The 22,562-nt window shown below is 40.6% G+C and overlaps 1 protein-coding gene across 1 annotated transcript in view; it reads left to right on the forward strand.

The window, feature by feature from the left end:
* The window catches only part of MYH11 (myosin heavy chain 11), a 62,517-nt gene that overhangs the window by 13,289 nt on the left and 26,666 nt on the right, over positions 1 to 22,562 (forward strand). Inside the window, exons 4-8 of the mRNA XM_072878046.1 lie at positions 6,963 to 6,990; positions 14,732 to 14,834; positions 19,005 to 19,097; positions 20,029 to 20,092; positions 22,216 to 22,314. Coding sequence (XP_072734147.1) covers positions 6,963 to 6,990; positions 14,732 to 14,834; positions 19,005 to 19,097; positions 20,029 to 20,092; positions 22,216 to 22,314 — 387 coding nt within the window. The remainder of the gene's footprint in view (positions 1 to 6,962; positions 6,991 to 14,731; positions 14,835 to 19,004; positions 19,098 to 20,028; positions 20,093 to 22,215; positions 22,315 to 22,562) is intronic.

Raw genomic sequence — 22,562 nt, forward strand, 5'->3', positions numbered from 1 at the left:
TCCTGAGTATGTACTAACTGTAATGCTAACAAAATAATCCAAATAACAAAATCCTTAGAACTTCTGAAGATTAAACTCCTGAAGATTATTTACTTATTTAAGTTGATTCCCTAATTGTTACTTAGGTTCCTAACTTTAGAATCCTACATTTTCAGATATACAAGTGTTTGAAGTATAGTTAATTCAACTTTAAACCCAGAGCACTAGGTATCTACTTTACAATATCAACCTTTTTCTTCCTATGGCTTATATGACATTTGTTTTCTGGAGCTATTTCAGTTCCTTTATTTGAGTGCATCCCAGAAGGCAGAGCTACAGTGCAGCAGAGCAGGAGGATCAATAAAGCAACAATAAAAGACATCCTGAAAACAGGCCTTCCCCCTTACTGTAACAGCATAGTTATTCATGAAGACAGGCATATAAAATAAGTTTAGGACTGAGGGAGCAGGTGCTTTTAGAATAACACAATTCAGTAAATATAATTTTTGATGTAACCACAGTTACAAGAAACTTACTTGGCATAAGCTCATTCCACTAAGCCACAGTCACATGTCTGTCTTCCAGCTCATCTCTCGAACTCTGTGCTCTGCATCCAGCACTGTCCAGGGCTTTGAGCAGGCCCTCAAGTCAGAGCAGGCTGCTTTCCTCAGGTCCTTTATTTAAGCAGCAAGCCTTGCAGGGGAGCTCTGCAAGAAGCTTCTGGCTCTTGCAGGTCATCAGCAGTGTTCTCCTCGTTCAGCTTTGTAGACTACTGCTACTTGCCCCTAAAATGGGATGGGGAAAAACAACTAGGAAAGGGCTACAAGCTATCTCCAGGAAAGAGAAAAAAACATAACGCTACAGCCTATGCTGAAGCAGAATTGTTTTGGCCTGACAGTACACGAGTTTTCTGCTTAACATGAAACTAGTATCAGCATAGGTCAGCCTGATCCCAGCAGCATAAGGACCTCTCTCACTCTTCCTCTCTCTGACTGTCTCCTGTCCTTCCTAACATGCTCTCCCAAGCAGTGGTGAAGCCACTGGAGCTGGCTTGCCCTTCGCTGTGGTCATTAACTGCACCTAGAACAGCCTGGGTTCAGCTGTGACTCCCAGGCTGGGTGCTGGGAGGAGCAGGCAGCAAGAGTGCATGCTTCTTTCTATTCACTTTTGTGGTGCTCATAATAATTTCCTGGCCCCACCAACTCTCGGGGAAGCTTTACGCCTCGTTATTCATGTGCCCCCTTTGGAAGGAATGCTTCTTGACAGCAGAGAGGAGAGGGAGAGCAAGTAGAAAGAGAAGAGAAGGGAACACATCATCAGCTGAACTTTTAGGAGAATGCTCTTCCACCGCCTCCCATCCTAACCATGCACAGCTAGCACAGCAGCCGGGGAGCGGTCCCACAAGGGCTTGCATCACCAGCCCAGGACACCCACGCTTTACTTGCTTATTTACTTGCACATGCCCTGTTGGAGGCTCTCCATCTCTGAAGAGGGCCCCAGCTGTTTTTAAAGCTGTGCTTTTGTTTGTAAAAACGTACTCATGTTTTGTGCATAAAACTAAACCAAACCTCAAAATAACTCTAGTTATTCAGCCAAATTGTATTCACATTGGAGTGGTGAAAGTGGGCGTCAACATGATTGTGTGTGTGTGCACGCAACATGTATAGACATAGAGGGTTTCATAGTTTTTTGTAAGCATATTTGCAAATGGAATATAAACAAAAATTCTTACTCATAAACATGGATCAGGGCACTGAATGTTTTCCTTGTGAAATTTCAGTATTGCTCCTTATCTGGGAAACTTGCATAGTTTCTTCTTGCCAAAGTAAAATATATCTTAGATTCATGAGACTGAAGAATTACATTCTGGTACTTCATGACCAGGGCCACTTGGCCAAGAGCAATCAGCTTGTTCAGATGTCTCAGTGAACCTTTATCTTTTGGTGAATGAAGCCTCAGTGTCTGCAGATCGCTGGTCCTATTGCAGGCTCATCATCTGGGAATCACAGCCCTTCACATTCGCACTCTCTCCTCTGTTGGCACAAACATCCAGCAAAAAACATGAGCTGTGCACACCGCACTCCCCTTCTGCTTTAGAGACTTAGTTGGTTAATGTATTCATTAGGGATGATGTTTAAGTCCCATCAAAGTTGTTCTGGTCATAACACTTAGCTACGGTTAACAGAAATCAGATAATTGGATTTGCTTCCAAATTTGCAGAAAAGCTGACATCTCACAGGACACAGGAATTAACAGAGATGTTGGTGGGGCAGAGATAAAACTTCCACTTGCTTCAAGTGGTTCTGAGCACCTAAAACCCTTTTGCAGATCACAGTCATGCTGTCTCATGCTCAAACCGGGCTGCTTGTTGAATCTACTGATTACCACATCAGAGAAGATAATATTCCATGACAGCATTTTGTGTGTGTATCTGTCCCCAGGAGCTACCACACTGAACTGGGCCCCACTGACTGTCTTTACAGACAAGCTAGCCGATTACTACTACGCTTAGAGACTGCGACCACAAAAAATCACCCTGTGCTTCTGCACTCCCCTCTCTCTCCTGTGTTTCGGATGAAGTAGCTCCCCAGCGGCACAGCTGCCACATGAAGGGCTCGACCCCCTCATTCCAACTCTTGCACTGCCAGCACCAGTCTTCATGCAGTCATGATGCAAAACTGCTCCAGGTGAAAACCACCCCTTGCCTTTTGCTGCATTAGTTTTAAGGTGGGTCACCCCTGCCTGGCGCACAGTGCGGCGGCATGAACGCTGGGTGCAGCAGCAAGGAAAGGGCAGTGCAGGCCAGGGAAGAGGAGCTGGAGGTGGGTGGATGCCTTCTGTCTGCAGCGCTGCCAGCTTCCAGTGATGATGGAGCTGAGACACCGGTCCAGTAAGGATGAGTAATTCTGCTGCCTTCTGCCATCTTCCCTGCTCGCAGCAAACAGCAGATAAGTGATAAGCAATACAAATGTGAAAAGTCAGGTTATGTAGCGGTAGCAATAGATACAAGTTTCCATGTGGATGATTAGGCCTTTATTAAGTTCTCTGGCAATAAATGGAGAAGATATGTTACAGCTCTCTGCAGATTCAAGAAGGTTGTCTATTTTCTGCAAAGCCATTTTTATGCAAGCTTGAGTTAAAGATGGAAAAACAAACAACCTGGTAGTTACTGGGAGGTATGGGAGGGAAACACAGTTCCCAAGATCTTAGAAAAGGAGGCTGCTGTGAAAAGCCATCTGTTTACTGTGTCCTCAGCAGGACTGTACAGAAATGTCCCCTTTAGGCAGTGTAGTTATTAACAAATGTAAAGAAGCAGTAAGCGAGTGTTGGACATGGTTTCAGTCTGTTTTTTTCCTTTTATGGTAAAGCTGCCAACTTGCTGCTTCATTGTGATAAACCATCTGATTTTGTTTGTGATTAAGCAGAGCTAGCTGGTCTATCAAGAACAGAGGGGCATATGATTCTTACAAGCAATCTGGAGGTGTTTGGTGAAAAAGCTAAGCAGATTCCAGAAAAAAAAAAAGTCAACTGCATGTTTAGGAAAGCTGGTGGGTTTCAGAATGTAAATGAAGATCTCCATGCTATTAAAAATTGAAGAGAAAATTTAAAAATGCCCAAAACATCTAATATAGACATACAGGGGGTGGATATGATAGTCTTCCAGGTAGTGTCAAATTTTTAAAAAAGGCATTAACCAAAAAGATATTGAAGGCTAGAAGACATATTTTGTTACTTTTTAAGCCCCAGGAATTATGTTTAAGGAGTTTTATTCGTGCAAGTCATTCTCTTCTGATAGATCTTCCCACATAAAGTTGCAGACTCCCAAAATAGGGCACAGTCCTTTCTATACAGAATAAAATATTCCAGAACAGAAATAGAAGCAATCGAATGGGAGAGCCCTTGAAAGTAAATGAGACCAGTATCTGCAGCTTAAGTCATAACAGAATAGGATTAGATTTCCTGATACGTTTCATCCTTACCTTTGCAATTTGTTAAAACTGCAGAAGGAAATAGAGTAACATCTAGACTTCTCCCTCCATGAAGGTGCACAGGACAGTTTGTCAGCCCGAGGTTTCGCAGGACAGGCTGCACAGTTCAGCAACGCAGGGCTGAAAGCTTTGAGACTTCATATGGCTGCCAAACACAAGGGAAGTTAGAAGGGGATAAGTCCAGTGACCAAGAGAGAAGCTTGCAAGAATGCCATGGGGTTGTTCACCTACAGAGAACAGCCAAATCACATAGGTCCAATCCTGGAAGCCTTTCAGACTACAAGAGAAAGCTGAAATCAAGTAAATAATTTTGATTTTCCCTCCAAGAACCCCCAATAGCCCTCAAGCAAGTTGCTGTCAGTCAGAGTCACAAAGTGCTGCTTCACCAGAAGGCATCATTGGAGAGCCAGCAACCACCCAGCAGTCCCTGCTTTCAGTTTAAGTCCTTCCAGGACCAAAGACCCACCATTCCCTCCATTTCCCGCTTATTTCCATTTCAGCAGGACTTGCTCCCTGTACCTGCATGAGGGGCTGGGCTGATCGAGTCCAAAGAAATTCAGTAACTCAGGCTCGGCTTGCACAGCCTGTTCTCTATCCCAGAGGGCACTTGGTGCAACTTCTGACCTTCCTAATCCTTCTTCTGCTATTGCATTTCAGCAAAGCTGCCCATACACATGCACTCATGCAAACCCTGTGGTGGGCAAGTTTATGAGACACCTTCAGGAGGGGTTTTTCACTTACTGGGGAGCAAAAGAAAGGCAGCAATGGGCAGCAAAGAGTAGTGAGAAAATACTTGGCTTGGAGGAGACCAGCTTTTTCTAATGTTCCCTGAGCTCAGAAATTCCACTGGCAACTCTGTATCAAGGCATCACTTTTATTTTCTTTATGGTATTTATGGGTTTGTGATGCAATATCAATATATGCCCATGGTTTCTATTTACACAACAGTGTATTTTTAGCAAAAATTCTACCATGTTCTCACTTTTTTAACTTAAAAGAAAGCCTAGCTTGTATCCTGCAGTGAAAAATAAACATGGCTCACAGCTCCTCTCCTCCCAAATGTTTATGTGGAAGAGTCCTGCTGTGCTGATTGCTGACAAATATCTCCAACAGAAATGTAATGAGTCATGGTGCACCAATTTACCCAATAAAGCAGTTAAGTGGCACCATTTGCCATGTGAGTGATCAATAAAGCAGTTAATGTTATAGCTATTGAGGAACAGGGAGTAAAACAGTTGTTTAATATCAATCCAAGCCATAGCAGAATCCTCTACTGCTTTTCCTAGGCTGGCTGTGGTCCAGGCAGCAATTACAACTTGCAAGCTTAATAGGTCTAATTTATCTCCATTGGCTTTACACAGTACAGAAAGCTTGTTTATCTCATGGTGTTTATTACATACATACAAGGGGCAGCAATAGGGGCAAGCAATCAGATAGGTACTCCTGCAAGTCACCCCACACACTGAATAAAAGGAGGAAGGAGTTCATGTCTTAACCTCTGACCAGAGGCTCCACTGGACTAATGCTAGCTCTGTATCTGATAAATAATGCCAAACCATACAGAAACACTTGCTTCTGCCTTAATTATCTGCCTCAAGTCTCAGATTTGTAAACTATGCACACTTTTCAAAAACGTACTTGACCTGCCTGGGAATTTATTTTCCTAAGTCAGAAGATTCTTCTGACTCAGGTAAATACACAGTCTGTACAAGGCAGTCTGTGACAGCCTCACTCAAAGGCCAACTTCAACGCCGGGGCAGGTTGCGCAGAGCCTTGTTCAGAGTCTACTTCCAAACAGCTCCAAGGGTGGAGATACCACACCTCTCTGGGCAACCTGTCCCAATGTTTGACCATTCCCACAGTGAAAAAAATGGTTCTACTTCAGAACTGATCACAGCAAACATGCTAGTCATGCATCTTTACATAGAGGGCAAATTGTAAAGCCTCCCGTTACTACAGACTTTTCTGGAAGTCTTGCTTCAGTGGAGCTTTACAAAATAGTTTAGCATTGTGGAGCGCATTATGAAACCTCAGTGGGTGTTCATTGTCCATCACAGCCTAGAGATGTTAGCCTGAGATCAGCCTTTTGGTAGAAAATTCTGTGTAAAAGTTCTGAAGGTAAAGAGAAACTCTGACTCCAAAAGCATACGCAGGGAGGAACGCTGCAAGAGCAGGGAGGAATGCTGCAAGAGCAGGTTATGGAGCTAGGATGTAATCCTAAACCTTGCTGTAGCATTACAGCGTACTGGACCCTGCTGCACAGAGACCTCTTCCATGCCTCACATAGTAGAAAAGGAGATTTTGGTCCACCTTTTTATAAAGTTTGATCCACAATGTGTTTCATGGTCCTATTTGTAGTAAAAAGCATGAAGAATACTTATGTACTTGTTGACATGCTCTTGTAAAATATGTGAAGTATCTTGTTTTATCTTATTCTTTGGAGGATGTCTCAGAGAAATTACTTGTCCTCTTGATAAAAGTTGTCTCTCGGTCTGAAATGAAATAGAGAGTACATTATTCAGGTATTTGAACTGCTCTGCTTTCAAAATTTAAAACTTTGCAGGAGCAGCTTAGAATATTTTAGTTTTTGATGCCTTATCTGCCCAGACTTTGTCTCAAGTGGGCTGCTAGCCATACTTCATAAGCGTAGTAAAAACTTGAGTTTCAGGTTTGAAATTTTCAATTATAATCTTCTTATAGAAAGCCTGATCTTTTTGCTGTCCTCATTACAGTTCATCTCTAATGGAATTTACAAAAAATATTTTTGAACTCTTAACCTTTTGTTCATTTTTTGTACAAAATATTTCCATTAGAGATGCTTATTTAAATGGAAGGGCAAATTAAATAAGATGTGAACCCAGTACTTTTGACTAATCATGGATTGCCTGATTTTGGATGGTCTAGGCTGTTCAATGTAAATCCTTATAAATATAAGTGCTTCTGTGAGGACATAGCCATTTTCCCTAATTAAGAGATTTTCTTCTTTATTCACAGATCGAGAAGACCAGTCTATCCTGTGCACGTAAGTAAACTAATCTATTTTAGTATATCGCAATATTACAATGTCTTTCTTTATTCAAAATTTATTCAAATTCTGATGGAGCTGACATATTCTCCTCACCTTCAGTAAGCTTGAACTCCAGCCCCAGTAGATTTACCTGTTGATAAAATGAAAAGCAGGTATCAGTGCCATAGGAAGTCTTTAATGCACAAACTTATTTCTTTAAATTGACTTTCTGAATTCAGAGATTTAAGAGTTTACAATGAACAGTTGGGGAGTGTGGTTGTAAAACTGTAGGTGTAGAGAGAACAAGGGATTTTTAAGAGCTTCCTAGAGGAAGCTGAGGAACTGAGAAAAGTGAGCAACACGGAGCATCCCGGATATTTACTGCACTGCTTTTCATTTTTAGCTGTTGGTAACTCACCATAACTTCCTAATTCAGTTGCCATTGTAGAAAAGTGCAATCTTTCATGTTCATGCTGTTGTTTTGTGCTGTTTGCATATACTGTAGCTAGAATGGGGAAGGTTTGGCACCTCCCTGCTGGCAGCGGCCCCCCCGCAGCCTGTGCGCGAGGCAGGGGCATGTTGGCCAAGAGGGCTCAGCAGCACCACGTGGGTTGAACCTTTCTGCAGTCGCTTCATAACCGGTTTAGGCAATAGTGAAATACCAGCTAAGCCAGCCCTGCTTTGAACTCTTTGATTTTTCTGCGACCCGGCTTGCTGAAGGCCTCCTCCTTGAGTTGTGACCTGCCAGTGCTCAGCTAGCAGCAGCACGGGGGTTCAGCTGTTACATCATGGGTCAGGCAGTGATTTTATTGCTATAAGCTTTGTTGTGCACAACTTACTACTCCACAAACTTAAGTGGTTTTAGGTTATCTGTCAAAATGTGGCTACTGACTGACTGAATATATATTTATACTATAGTTTTTAAAAAGCACTGCTACTGCTCACCAGCCATACAGTTACTTGTGAGTGCCACTGCTGACTGGAAAAAAATCATCACCTAAGAAAAAGTAAAGATTACATGCTACCTCTGGTACCATAAGAGCTAGCATACCTCTGACCTCTGTTGTAACAAGATTTCATTACATGCAAATATATCAATCAAGAGTCTCTCAAAAAATGCATTAATACCAAAAGGAAATTTAAAATTGATGCGATGATGACATAAAAATTGTCCATCACTTTCTTCCCAGGATGAAACATGTCATGGTAATGAAGACTAATTTACGATATGCATTTCCTCCTTCTATTCCTGTACTTCAGTTTAGTAAATCTTCAGATCTTCTTTTAACTTTGGAATATTGGAATTTTTAAGAAAGGAGCTTTCTTTTGCAAATCTGTGCCTTTTTGTTAATGAAAATCCATCAAAGGATCCACTTCTGACAGCTACCATATATATATATATATATATATATATATATATATATATATAAATGAAAATATTTTTTTTTTTCACCTGGCCAGCTAAGCTGGAAACATAAGGTGCTTCACACCAGTAATACATAAAAGAGAGAGAATGAAATGTCCTTCCCATTTTGAAAACAGCTACAGTAAGTGATTCACTGAGACATTTAGAATAACTGCTGAATGTTGGATGGCCATCATGACCCATAGCTTAAAACAGTCCTCACACATGTCTTTTAAGCTAAAAAGATCAGTCAAGCTAAAACCAAAGTACACAGCTTTAACCACGACTGGTTTATCATCCTTGTTGGCCGTATTTGGCTGTACAGAAAGAAGAAAGGTCACTTGGCTTTCAGCTGGGCAGCTGTCAAGCGGAAGAAATTTGCATTACTTTACAGAATTGCTAAAAACTCTAAGAAATTATCTTTTTGCCTAAAATGTATAACAATAACTGAAGACTTCATGTCATTGATCAGCTGGGATATTTTCTTTAAATACCTATAGACTCAAACTTTCCAAGGCCCGGTACCTAAATTGTAAAAAATATAGCTGTAAGGATTCATATACAGGTAGTTGTGGATGCTGCCAAAAACTCACTTGCAATGTAGACTCTTGCATTCTTCCACTTTTTGCTACCCGTCTCCCACTTTTTGCTATTTACCTCATGGGAACTCAGCAGGATAGCCAAAATACCGGTGACAAAATGTAAGCAGAAATTGTGCACTTTATCTTTAAGTACCCCGTGCTGTGTGCTTTGTACCACTTCTGCAAAGTTATTCCACTGTGAGTAGAGCTCACCTGGAAACCAAAGGCCTGGTGGGATGCTGAGTACGTGGGACTCTCCTGACAGGCAGCTGGGGCATAGGCAGGGGCATAGATCTGAGAACTAGGAGTGATTCCGTGGTTCTGAGTATAAATATACCCATTCTCAGGACTTCACCCTCAGCTCATTGACTCTGCCCTCATGTGGTTAAGTATTGTTTGCATTCTTTTTCAGTCCCTACCCTTTGTGTGATTAGCTGTGGTATGTTTAAAATGCTTCATCTGTCTTTAATGCTCATGGGTTCTAATGCTTCCTCAGAATTCCCGTCTTTCCTAGATTTTGTTATTTCCTCTACATTTTCTTAATAACTACACACATACTGCCTTTGATCTACTCTCCTCTGTGCACACATCCTTTCCGCTGTTAGCTCTTTCCCATAAGCAGCACCACTGAAGCCTCTCATGTCATTCCCTGCCAGTTGCTCTCTGCCACTTTACAGTCAGCTTTGAAATCCCATGTCCTATCAAGCACATTTACAGGCTGCCTCTCTGGAACATAAGAAACTTCATACCATGGCTGTGCTTACTAATATATCTCTGGCTGCATTATTATAACGTAACGTAACATAACGTACATAATAAATATACAATCTAAAATACTGCACTAAGGGTATGAAATCTTATTGGTTTATGTGTCTGAAAACTAAGGCAGTTAAGACTTTTCCACCCTTGTGTTTTGGTTCCTGTACTGTTCCGGGCAGCCTCCACCACTGCCTGGCTATTGGGATTCCCTGAAATTCCTACCTGCACTTAGGCATCCCCCACTGCAGTCTCTCTTCTTTGACACCGGAGTTTGCCATGCAGTATTCTGTATTCACTCTTGCAAAGACCGTGCTGGTCTGTGTTGACAAGCACATTAGATATCACCAAAGGAAAAATCCCAAGAAATCTGTCCAGCTACTCAGAGACCTGAGCAACCTTGCTGCATCAGCAATTAAGCGTGAATTGGTCTAAGCAATGGCCAGTGAACAGGCTTGTGACTTTTCAAGCTTCTTCCAATGTAAGTAAAGGCACCAGCCCTCAAAGGAGACCTCTGGCCTTCACGTTGTTCGATTTCTACAGATACAAGTTGATCCTACCGGAGTTTTCAAAAGGTTTTTTACTAAAAATTCCACAAGTGCTTATTTGCATAGCTAAGCACATGAGTGGTTTAAAGAGCTCCCCTTAAACCTGTCTGACCTTGGAGTTATCATATTTTAGCCACTTCCTGAAAAGAGTGGGTAGAATATTTTCTAGAAAGCAGATGTGGCTAAAAGGACTGTGCACAAGCTTCAGTTAAACAAGAAACCACCTTAAATGAATGAGAAAAAAATCTGATCAAAAATCTGAATGTTGAGGGTAATGTGAAGACTGTGAAAACAAATGCTCGTTAAACATTTTATAATCAAATAGTCTTTTGTTACCTTTTACTTTTTTTATACATGCATTTAGTTTGAATAGCTTCTATCAAACCATATGGTAGCAGGGTGCTATTTCCACTTAATTCGATACAGTAACAGATAAAATACTGCATGAGGCAGCGACCATCCTGCCCTTTTCCCCTTCCTCCCCTCTCTCTTTTTGGGCAAACTCTCCAGAGCCTCACCCGGCCATGGGACCTCAGCCTGCTTTCTCCCTTGACACGTGTCAAGAAGCGGAGTCACCCAGAACATCCTCCAAACTGCAAAGCCCCATTAGTCAAAAGACTCCTCCACGAGAGAGCTAAACTCTTCTCTTTCCCAGCTCACTAAATCTCAAAGGCTGGAGCTGGCAAGCGTTGCTGCCTGGCCCTTCTCCCACACAGATATCTTGTGTAGCTTTAGACCCGGGGTGGGGCTTGGTGCTGAACCAGCTCGGACTCTTTTGGGAAATTTTTTATAAGTAAACTAGGAGGATCAGTGGGCTGGCTTCTGAGCCGAGTCTCAGAACCTTTTCATTATCTTTGCACATCTCATACTGCAGGATGAAGCCTGCCAAGCCCTAATGTGATTTAGAGCACCTCATTGACTGCTCTGTGCACAGAGGCTTCCTGCAGTGACAGCATAGCCAGATTAAGAGATGTGTGAACGGTCAATTTTTGTGGTTCATTGCTTACTGAAACAAATGCTGACAATAAATTCTGCTGTCACTTTTTAGATGCTTCCAAAAGTGGAATTAAGCTAAGTCTTATATCATAATATTAATATAGAAAGCTTTCAAATTTTCAACAAAAAAATACACTTTTTTAATTGATGTTTCCCAGTTATACCCAAACGTACAAGAGTCCTAGCTACACCACAGGCTCACCCCACAACAGCGGGGCCAACTTGCTAGTCTCACCTTGTCCTAATTTGGAAACCTATTCTAACTGGCATAATTTTCATTTAAGGTGAAGGTAATGGAGTCACGGAGGATTTAGTAGCTCATGTGGTGCAAAAACTCTATTATAGCTGAGTAGTATATATGTGAGCTTATGTGCTTTAAACCCTGTACAGAGTTCCTAAAACAATGCCTGGCAAGAAATGAGGGAAGAATAAATTTAAACTATGCCACACAATGTGAGTGGTGTTTTTAACAGAGCAAGCCTGTAAGCCTAGTGGACCCTTTTGCTCTGGGAAAGCCAAGGAATTTCTCAGGAGGAAAACATGTATGGGAAGTAGATTAAGTACTGCTGTTGGGCTGATCAGAACTGTGCAATGGGACCTGCTTTTGATCTGGTTTTTTGTGTTGCCCGTGGGCAAAGAGCTGCCCAGCAAAAGCTGGGTGCAAAGAACAGCACTGGCAGTAAATGTGCTGCCTCTCTGTATGGCAGGCAACAAGAATGATTTGAGATGCTTCAATTAAACAAATGATCAGACTACTCCCAAAAGATCATGATTAGGACAGTGGTAGCAGCATTTATATGGTGAACTCCCACTTCGGAACATAATTTAGGGGTAAAGACTGAGGAAAACGGGCACTCAGAGGAGAGGAGCAGATGCCTCCTGGGAGGAACCCTGTTGTGTATGGTCTATGCCAAAACCGCTGAAAGATGCTTGCAAGAAAAAGACCCAGCTTTAAAAATGCAGTCACTGAGCTCAAGAGAGCATGTAGATTTTAGAACAGGTGGGATTCCTCATACCACCTCACAATGAAAGTTGTTTCTGCCACCTGAGAAATGATGGTACTTCAAGGCAGATGCAGAGAAAAAAAACAGCAGGACCAATTCTGTTGCAGCTCAGTAGTTCTAGGAAGAATTTCATCCACCTGTGAAGCAAACTAAGAGATTCACATGCTCTTCTCCTCCCGAGTCTTTCTCATTGTAAGCTTCTTGATGTTTAGAGGCATTGAACCTGATCTAGCCATTCCTCCTCATTAGTTAGTTTTCAAACACATGGTATTTTATCACTGAGATGAAATCTAGATGTTGTCATACAGCTGTGAAGTATCTTTCAGAGTATGAGAGCTACTAATGTTTAATGGATACTTGTTTATCAGACCTGTCTATTATCATGGACATTTAAAAATGATCTGATGTGTTGAAAAACTAGAGGTATTCATCAGCTATGGACATTATTCTTCGTTACTTATTGACCTTAGAGATTTTTTTCCCTCCTTGTAGCTCTTGAGATCCTGTCTGTTTTCCCTTTCATGTTGAAGCATTTCCATTTCATGTTGAAGAGCTTTTTATTGTCCACTTCAAAAGGAAGTTAAAGCCTCAAAGTCTATCTGCAGAAAATAGGAAAACCCTCAGCCTGTGCAGGAGCAAAGAGTTAAGGATGAAAGCACAGAACAAAATGTTAAGTAACTTAAGCATTACAGTATGGTAGGATAATTACAAGTAAAATGATGCCATATATGGTAATACTCACAGGGATTCAGGGGAAAGCCAAATGATGGGCACAGTTGCCCTGGGAGAAAGGAAATGCAATTCATGTAGTGATGAACTACAAATAACCTTTAATAAAACAGAATAGTTCAAAGCCCAGGGTTTGTTTGAAGAAAGTTTTTTTTTTATTTTTTTCCAAAGAAACAAAGTTGTAAGGTAGATTTATTTGAAAACTTTGTCTGCATATGTCTTCAAATTGGTGTGCTTGGTTTGGAATTGTTCCCAGGACACTTAATTTTTATCAATAAAACATGGAAATGTTTTAGCACTGAAGCCCAGGCAGAGATGAATCCAACCTCTAAACTGTGCAAATTAACCCAGGTCTTGTGAAAAGGAACATACTCATCTCAATTATTTCTGGTTAAAACTCTCAAAGCCAGAAGAAACACTTCTCATCGTGTCATACCTCAGGCAGGAATTGTTTCTGGTTTCCTAAGGTTTACATCAATGTCATCCCGTCTTGAAAGTTCTGCCCAGCACTTACTCATATTTTTTATGTCCATTTATCACTGGTCCCTTGGTAGGGAAAATTAACTCCTATATTTCCTAATTAGGAAAAGAAGCAGAACTGCAATGGATCCAGCTAAATAGTTTCAGCTTCAAAAGAGTTGACAAATATCCATGGGATTTTTGAATGTATTGTTCTTTTTATTTTTAAATCCATTTTAATTTAAATCCAAAGACAAAGAGGCCCAACTTACATTTAGACTGTTGCCCTCTTCACAGCACTAGCTCGATACAGTTGAAAGGACTAGTTTATTACATCCACACCCACTTTAATGCCCTTTTTGATCGCTGAGACAGGACAGTATAAGAACATGTTCATCTATGTAATCATCAGAGCCAAAGGTATCTAGAAGACATGAGATGATGTAATGTGACACTTAGCGAGGCAAAGCAGGCTGGAAATGCTCTTCTGAGAAAAGACTGTGTAAATCTGGCCCTTGTACCTGTACTTTGAAAACCAGTATTTTACTTCAAGAGAGGGCTTAAGAGATGTAAATAAACTTAACCCTGGAAGTCCTCTGGGAGGAGGAAAGTTACCACTGCCTTCCTGCTTCCCAAAGGACACGGCACAGAGCGCAGCCGGGATGCCAATTCCGCTGGTCAGATGTGCCCCACGCGAGATGCCCCTTACTACCCGGTTAGCAGGGACACCTCAGGCAGCCCCAGCTCGGGTCCCAGTGAATTCAAGGAGGGCTCGAACATAGAGTTCAGATGAGGCAGGATCATTCACCTATTCTCCAGCACTGATACAAGCTGTTAGTCTACTTTAATGCTAGAGTTTCAGAAGAGAAAACTATGGTATTACTGGCTGATGTTTTTTCTTACTGCTGTTACCACATCATAGTTAATGTTGTATTTTTTGGTCTTAAAATACAAGCAGACTCCCTGCCAGCTCCACTTCTCATAAATGTTCAGATGCTGCCAAAGCAAGACGAACTGCCGTTCAAAAATGCATCATGTTTTAGAATTGCCTTAAATGGCCCAACGTCCAGTCAAAATACTAATGGGACAGAGATATAGCTCTGATAATGCATTCTTTGGATGCTGAAGTCAGGTGGATTTGGAGAGATGATGTTCTGGGGTAAATACTAACTGAGCCGGGCAGTTTCCAGTCCTGTTCTTATACCCTAAATACATCAACGTGGCAGGAGGAGTCCACTAGTTACCTACCTTCTTTTGTGTTATTTTCTTTCCCCTCAGAGGTGAATCTGGTGCTGGCAAGACAGAAAATACCAAAAAGGTCATTCAGTACCTGGCTGTTGTTGCTTCATCACATAAGGGCAAAAAGGACGTCAGCATCACTGTAAGTGAGCTCTTCCGTATTCAACTCTTCTTCAAGCCTGTTAGGATTGTACTGAGCTGATGGTGCTAACAGCAAGTCAACGTCTGTGGCTTGCCAACCAGTCGACATATTAAGAGTACACAATTACGTCACAGCTCTATGTTTATGGAAAAAAACTTTTGTTTGACACCCCTTTAGGCATCAAATCAGAATGTACTTTGCTAGAAGAGAAATATTCATAGCTTTCCATATGCATAGCACCTATTTATATCCTAGCATGAAGGCCTTGAAGTCTGCAAGGGCTCGGGTCCTTATTTTACCCTTGGCCGCTGGCAACTAAGTTTGGGAAAGCCTTTAACTAACACATTGTCCAACTGCATCACAAAAATGTATACCAGCATGTAAACTTCTAAAGTTTTGATTGGCTTTGTTAGCAAGCAAATTTTCTTACTGACTAGCAAAGAGTCTCAATATAAAACTTGCCTTTTCTTTTTACTCCCCTGTCAGAGAGAACAATTTTGAAAGGCACAATTTTTTAAAAGTACTTTGTTCGTTCAAAATTTGTAATAATCTTGCCTGAGCAACTAAAGTTTGTTTTCTTGCTCTGAACCATAATACGAGCTTGTACTTGTCCAGTTCCCAGAGATGATTGGTGTGGCTGAGGCTCTCAACTGCCTTTGCTATTTTCAATGATACAACTCCAGGTCCTACACCATTTCCAGCCTTTTGAATGTTACTCAAAAACTTCTGCAAAAAAATGTAGCTATTCACTTTTATGACAAAGCAGGCTTAATTCAGGAAGACATTTCAGTGTGTCCCAAATGCAAGACTGAGTCCAAAATAAGTAAGTAGTAGGGTAGTGGGAAATGAAGTAAAAATCTCATGACCACACCTGTGCTGGGTCTTGCAGCTGCCCTTGCCTACCCTGTATGCCGGCAGACAGGACTCCAGAGTACAGGGTGTGCAGCCTGGCCTCTTCCACCATAAATAATTGTTGTTTATGTACAGCAGATTCTGCTTTGGGGCAGGGGAAGGAGTAGATGTCCCTTTGGGTAGTATTTTCTAGAAATCTGTGATTAAATTTAGTGGAAACAGTCCAAGACTGAAGGCATCGTTTTCCTTTGTTGAATGTTTATGCAAAAAACTTATTTCTTCCTACTGAGTCCTGCTCAGTGGCTGGGGGAAATGAACTTCTGATTTCAAGGCCATTCCTAATAGGCATGTAACAGCAGTTTCTGCCGACTCCTCTGGGGAATTACATGAGTCTCAGGATAAAACTGGCCCTGAGACAGACCTGAAGGCAAATATCCACCAGATGGGAGCTGAGAGAAAGTCTAAGTTGTTCTATAACATGCTGACAAATAGCAATTCAGTGACTGGGACTACTGACATTGCGATTTCAGTCATCAAAAAATAATGAATAGTGAAATACCTCAGTTGCACCAGAGAAGAACTGGGGATTTACCATAAAAATATCTGTCCTTGTCTGGTCCTGGAAGACTAACCTGGGACTGGATCCAAATCCCATCCCTTTGCTTCAGGGGTTCTTTTTCTTCAGTTAAAATGCTCTATATATGTTAATGGTATTTGTACTCTTGGTATGTCTACAATAGATTGGTTTTATTTGTATTCCTGGTTTATTTGCATGGAAACTGTGTATTGGTTATTTTAATACAGGAAAAACAATAAAAATGTCTGTGTAATGGAAATGATACTGACACTTGTTTTATACCACGTTATTCAATACAGCAAGGTCCATCTTTTTCTTACGTGAGTAACTTAGACTGTTTGATGTGTGTTTAAGGCACTGAGTGTAGATCTGCATGCTATTGTTGCACCTCGAAAATTTAAGAGAGATTTTGTTGAAATATGTTGTATGATATGATAAAAAGCAACAATAGCGCCAAATGCTCTCACAAATCAACCCTAACTGTGTCAGGCTCCATGGTAAAGAATGAAGTCTGACACAGGCAGGGTCATCTTTCAAATATCACTCTCTTCTATATGTGTGTGTTCAAATTGCCATAGTTTGAATGAAATTTCCCACGATCCTGAAAGAGCCACTCAGCCTGAAATTGAGCAATGTGATTTCTGAATGAAAATACCCAAATGCTTTCTGTGCTTCAGGTTGAACTTTTTAGGACTGTTGTGAAATAATTCCTAAACCTCACAGTGTTTGATTGATTTGTACGGCTGCATGCTTTCCATTTGATATTGCTTTCAATTTTACATTTTCATGTAACTGTTGAGAATTGTTCACATCCGCAAAAGTTAGCATGTTCTTAGCTTGCTGCTATGATGTGTAACAGAGCAATTCTCATTGCAGCGTGTGTCTGCAGGTGTGTTACGGCAGTTTCTTACAGACCCTCATAGGCTCTCCTGTATTGTGGTGTGCCGTACCAGCATACCAAAGCTTTGGGAATATAGGCAGGTTTGCTGGCATATTCTTTCTGTTTCTGTGCCAGGCAATTTTTTCTTTTATGGGGTCTTTTTTCCCCCATTCTGACTGCTGCCTCTCAGACTTTGGCTATGACAAAGGGCAATGTGTTGCCCCTCAGTTAATTTAGTATTTCATTTGACAAGCACTCTGCAAAAAAAATAATTCATTGCTGGCATAGGTAACTCTGTGGACTTCACTGGACTTACAGATGCGTAAAATGCTGTTAATTTGGAGGTAGAGTTTTATACCCCAAGTTTATGGCATAGTTCAGTTCTCACTAGAAGCAGGTGGTATCTGTCTCAGTTTAGCAGACAAGGCTCTATTTTAGCTGTCACCATCTGATTTCAGCAACACCCTATGCTTATAGTGGAGTTTTTAAGTCTACAGAGTATAACTGGAAAGAGTTGCTCAGTACAGAGAAACTTCAGGGACTTTTTAGGAATTCATTACTTATCCTAGTATTATCCTGTATTATCTAGTTTGGAAATCTTCCTTCCCTCTTCCTTCAATTCTTAGGTACTAAGATTTGGGGGATTTTTGGTGGGGTTTTTCTTTTCTTTTTTTTCAAAATGCAGTCTTGATACCTGTCTTAGCTCTCAAAAGATCTATGCTCTCAGGAAGGTGCTCATTCTCCCATCTTGTGACAATGCAGATAAGTTTAGCCATTTGTTAACAATCTGTTGCTTTTTAATGATATGTTTGAGGCAGCTCTCATCATTGCTGCATAAGTTACAAGACATTCAGGAATGGCATTTAGAAAAAGGTTACCAGTTTTGCACACTAATTGGGAAGCACTTTCATTTTCCAAATTATTTCCCCTAGATTCAACCTAAATATTGCCTTATTTTCCAATTAAAATTATTTAAATCATACCATACTATCTATCAAGGACTTTTTCCTTTTCAGTGTGAGGTATGTGAAATAATGCATGTTACTGCAGAGTAGTACTCAAAGAATAGGATGACAAGAAGCCAATGTGAAAGTGAGTGACCTCATAGGACAGAGCTGAATGAAAAGTTCAGAAAAGCTGTATTCATAAGCAAAGGATTTTTTTGAACTTCATTGATTTGTTTAGAAATAGGAGTATTAAATGCATGCTTGTTTCATTGCACGATTTGTTTCATTAGCAATTACCAATCACAATTAACAATATAATACAAAGTTTGTGTGTTTGCATGAGAATGTATTATCCTAGTTTGAAATAAATCAATGCATTTCCACATTTAACCTAAATAGCCTTGCATGGATCATTATTAATAGACTTGATGAAATCTGCTTTGTAGCTTTGTGCTGCATTACATTAAAATGATTCTCGGCAAGTTATTCTAATTACATCGTCATTTGCTAGCAAAGGATCTCAATAAACTAACTTGAAAAAGACGTGCTAGAGGTTCCTTTAAAAATATCCCTTCTAAAAATGATATTAAACTGAAAAAAAAAATATTTGACATTGAATGACCCTTTTTTTTTTTAAGAAAGGCCAGTCATGATGCTAAACAGATTAATAGACTTTGATCTGTCACAGGCAACAGGGCTGGAAAAGGGTCATGTATACAGGACAGCAGTCAACTGCACAAATATATAAACACAAAGATTAACAGAGAATGAAAACAAATCCACATGAAGTGCAGTATTCAGCAAAAAAAGTTAGAGGCTTAAATTATCTTTCACATTTTTCTCCAGTGTACGTGTGTTGGTTTTAATTAAGTAATTATGAAGTTTAGGGTTAACTGCATCTGAATGAATTTTAGGGTGAGCTGGAAAAACAGCTTCTACAGGCAAACCCTATTCTTGAAGCTTTTGGAAATGCCAAAACTGTGAAGAACGACAACTCCTCCAGATTCGTAAGTAGGAGAAATCCAGTTGGGTCTATGGCGGGGGGAGCTACAGCATCTTTTAAAACACAATGTACAGACAGTGGCCCTCATCAGCGCTTCTCTCTAAAAAGCATCTTAAAACTAATCCCTTAAAACCAGTTTAGAATTCCTCTCTGAAATAGGAATTTGGCCTTATAGAAGATTAAAGATCAAGCTCAAACTTGACAGTACCATTGCCCTCTCACTATTTAGCAGTCTATGTGTGTCCTTCCAGGGTCAATTCCTGCTCCAGTACGTATCCACCTTCAGAATATTTGCAAACAAAAATCTGTACTTTCTTTTTCTTTGCACCACTGTTGAGCATATATCTCATAAGGTGTGGCTGTTACTTAGCAAGAGTGGTTAATATATTAAATTAAAAACTACAGTAGAAAAAGAAAAAACAGTCATACCGATTCAAGTTAGAATGATGTGAGCTGAGGGGCTGTCACTATTTGATGGCACTTTTTTCTGGGAGTCCTGGCAGATGCTTGTTTTCCCTGCAGACCCTCCTCTCCCACCGCTGCTCTCTCCCTGCAAAGTTCAGGGATCCATGCAGATGAACCTTCACGGAGGGAGTTACGCAGATCCAATGCTATTCCCTCATTGAACTTGTGGAAAGCAAAGTAGAAAATAGATGTTGTCATATCCCCAGCTTCCAAAGCCTGGTCCAGCAGGGAGGACTCCTTTCCCTCTAAGTGCCTGAACGAAATGTGAGGGCAAATCTCTGCAGAGGGACTATCAAAGAAGTTCACTGCCTTTCAGGCTTTTCCACGGGTTGTCCTAGCAGGAGGGAATCAAGTGTGTTATTCTTAAGAGGATGATGTACCTGTCTTATTAAACAGGCTAAATACTAATGTTGGAAAACCTGGCATAACCTGAAAGAACAGCCCAATCTAGATCTTCTTTTCATTCACAGGGCAAATTCATCCGCATCAACTTTGATGTGACAGGCTACATTGTCGGAGCAAACATAGAGACTTGTATCCTTTTCAGTGACCTGCACTGGAAGCTAACTAGGGTGAGCAGAAGGAAGTAAGATAAACAAGCTCCATCGCATGTCTAAGAAAGGCAAATATTGCTGAGGCTGGTATAAACAAAGATGTAGGGAAGTGGCTCCATTTATGCTGATACCAGCTTCTCAGTTTGTCTTACTCTCATGTTTACATTTTCACGTCTGTTTTCTCAGCTATAGGAAAGCATGCTATTCACCATATACAGTTTCAGAAAATGGAAGCACCGTACCTAAGGCAACAGCAGGGGACTTTAAAAGCAGAATCCCATTAATACAATAATGGGAAAAGATTGTTTTGTGGTTAAGATTGCATGTGATCTTGAGAGCTATGCAGTCATTTTGTTTTGTATCAGTGTGATCCTGCATGGGTGACTCCAGATCCCTGTGGTCTACATTTCCAGCTGCAGTAAAAGCTTTGAAACTTTACTGTTTCTTACTGGTGTTGTGACAGGCACTTTGAAAAAACACTGAATGCTTGGTATTATCACTACAGTTTACCCAGGAACGTGGAGAGTGGTTCCCAGTTTTCAAGTCCAGGTTTGGCACTTTGTCCCAGTCCTGACCGCATGTTGGGATGAAGTCCAGATGCTCAGTATGATCTCACCCTCAGCCCTGTGCACCCTGGCTTCTGTAAGGGAAGGGTCTCGAGCCTTGCAGACTGAATGATCAAGCCTGTGGCTGCACGTCCCCTGCTGTTGAGGTATAGCAAAGGTCATACATGTTGTACTGGGATAGAGGCATTCCAAGAAAAAGCACTGAGAATAACCTGTTAAGGGAGAAGTCTGTATGATACCTAGTATGACAGCTTTCTAGTCATGTCTGGAGGATTGAAGGGTCATTTTAATAAAAGTAATATACATTTCCCTTCCACCCCTCTAAAGACTTTATATTAATAAAGACAAAAGAGACAGGAAAAGCCAAAGAACATGGTGTGGTCAGAAGAGCTCTCATAGAGCCCTTACAGTTCCTCTCCCTTTGTCAAACCAAGGGACAGTTTATCCTGGAATTGACTTGATGTCTGCATATTTTCTTCAACTGCCATGGTCAGAAATTACATGTTCTGGAAATTCATTCAACCAAAGTGAAGCAAATATTTTGTCAGTGCTGATGCCCCAGATAGCATCAAGTGCTAGATATTTCCAGAGAACGTGTCTGCTCTGGATGCTAAATATGGCCCTGCTTTTCAAATGACACACCCAGAGCAGTGAGCTATGTATCAATAACCTCGATGTATATTTTCAGGAAAAAAAGTACAGACATTTCAGAGAAATTCATCTTAGCCTGACTTTGCTTGCCAAGTACTGTTGCCTCTTCTCTTGGTTATGTTTATGAGAGAGTGTGTTTTAATGAACAAACTAATCTGTAGCTAGATTCCTCAGTGCTGCATTGCTCATCTTTGCATACAGAAGGAGCTGCTTGCTCCAATAAATGAGAAAGAAAGATGCAGCTATAAAGAACAACCTTATCTCTTGGGTGTAGCATTAAACAACAAACAGTTTATCTTTCTGCTCGTATTTTGACAACTGATCTTTAGAAAAAAATCAGGTTTTAATTTTTTTGGTCTTTACTGAAGTTTTATCTATAGCACTATAGCTTTTAACGAGTGAGTCACTGACTGATGTTGAAATACTTACACTGTTGCCAACTTCATTTTTAGTAGTTTATAGTCACAAAAATGGACCATAAAGTTTGCTTTTATACCTACAATACTGGCCTCAAGAGCTTTTTTCTAGCAGCCCCCCCTTATGTTGAAAGAATCATACTGGTACTTCATTTTAAAAGTGGTGTGAATTATCTTGTGAATACTATTTTGATATATGTGATTTTAGAAGCATTTATGTCTATCGTGGTGCTTACTACCATGATTACCAGCATTTACCATACAATAAGAGGTAGGAAATTGATCTAGTCATTGTGATGAGAATTATACCAATACCAGAGCTCCTGCCACAGAATTAGACTCATGTTCATGTTAGACAAGCTCATGGCAAATATTTCAACAATGCTATTGATGGTTCTGAGGCTGATGGCACAATTTAGGAAGGACTGAAATATGTTGTTGATTTTTTTTTTAACACACCTGACAAACAGATTTGCTTGAAAAATCCCGTGCTATTCGTCAGGCTAAAGATGAGCGAACGTTTCATATCTTTTACTATTTGATTGCTGGAGCTTCTGAACAGATGAGAAGTAAGTTACTTGCTAATGATTCTTAGATCTCATTGAACAGTCTGAGCAATGGCTTACTTAAGTAATTTATCTTAACTTCTTTAATTGTATGTCATTCAATCCTTTCTATAAATAAACAGCTCTTCAGCTATAGAAATAATTCTCTCAAGTGAATTACAAGAAAGCTTCAATTGATGTCCACCTGTTTGAGCCAGGTTGTTTGCAGTTTACAGGATGTTTCAATTTACAGGAGACGTAAACCCATTCAG

Source organism: Ciconia boyciana, chromosome 13 (assembly GCF_034638445.1).
Source record: "Ciconia boyciana chromosome 13, ASM3463844v1, whole genome shotgun sequence".
NCBI lineage: Eukaryota > Metazoa > Chordata > Aves > Ciconiiformes > Ciconiidae > Ciconia > Ciconia boyciana.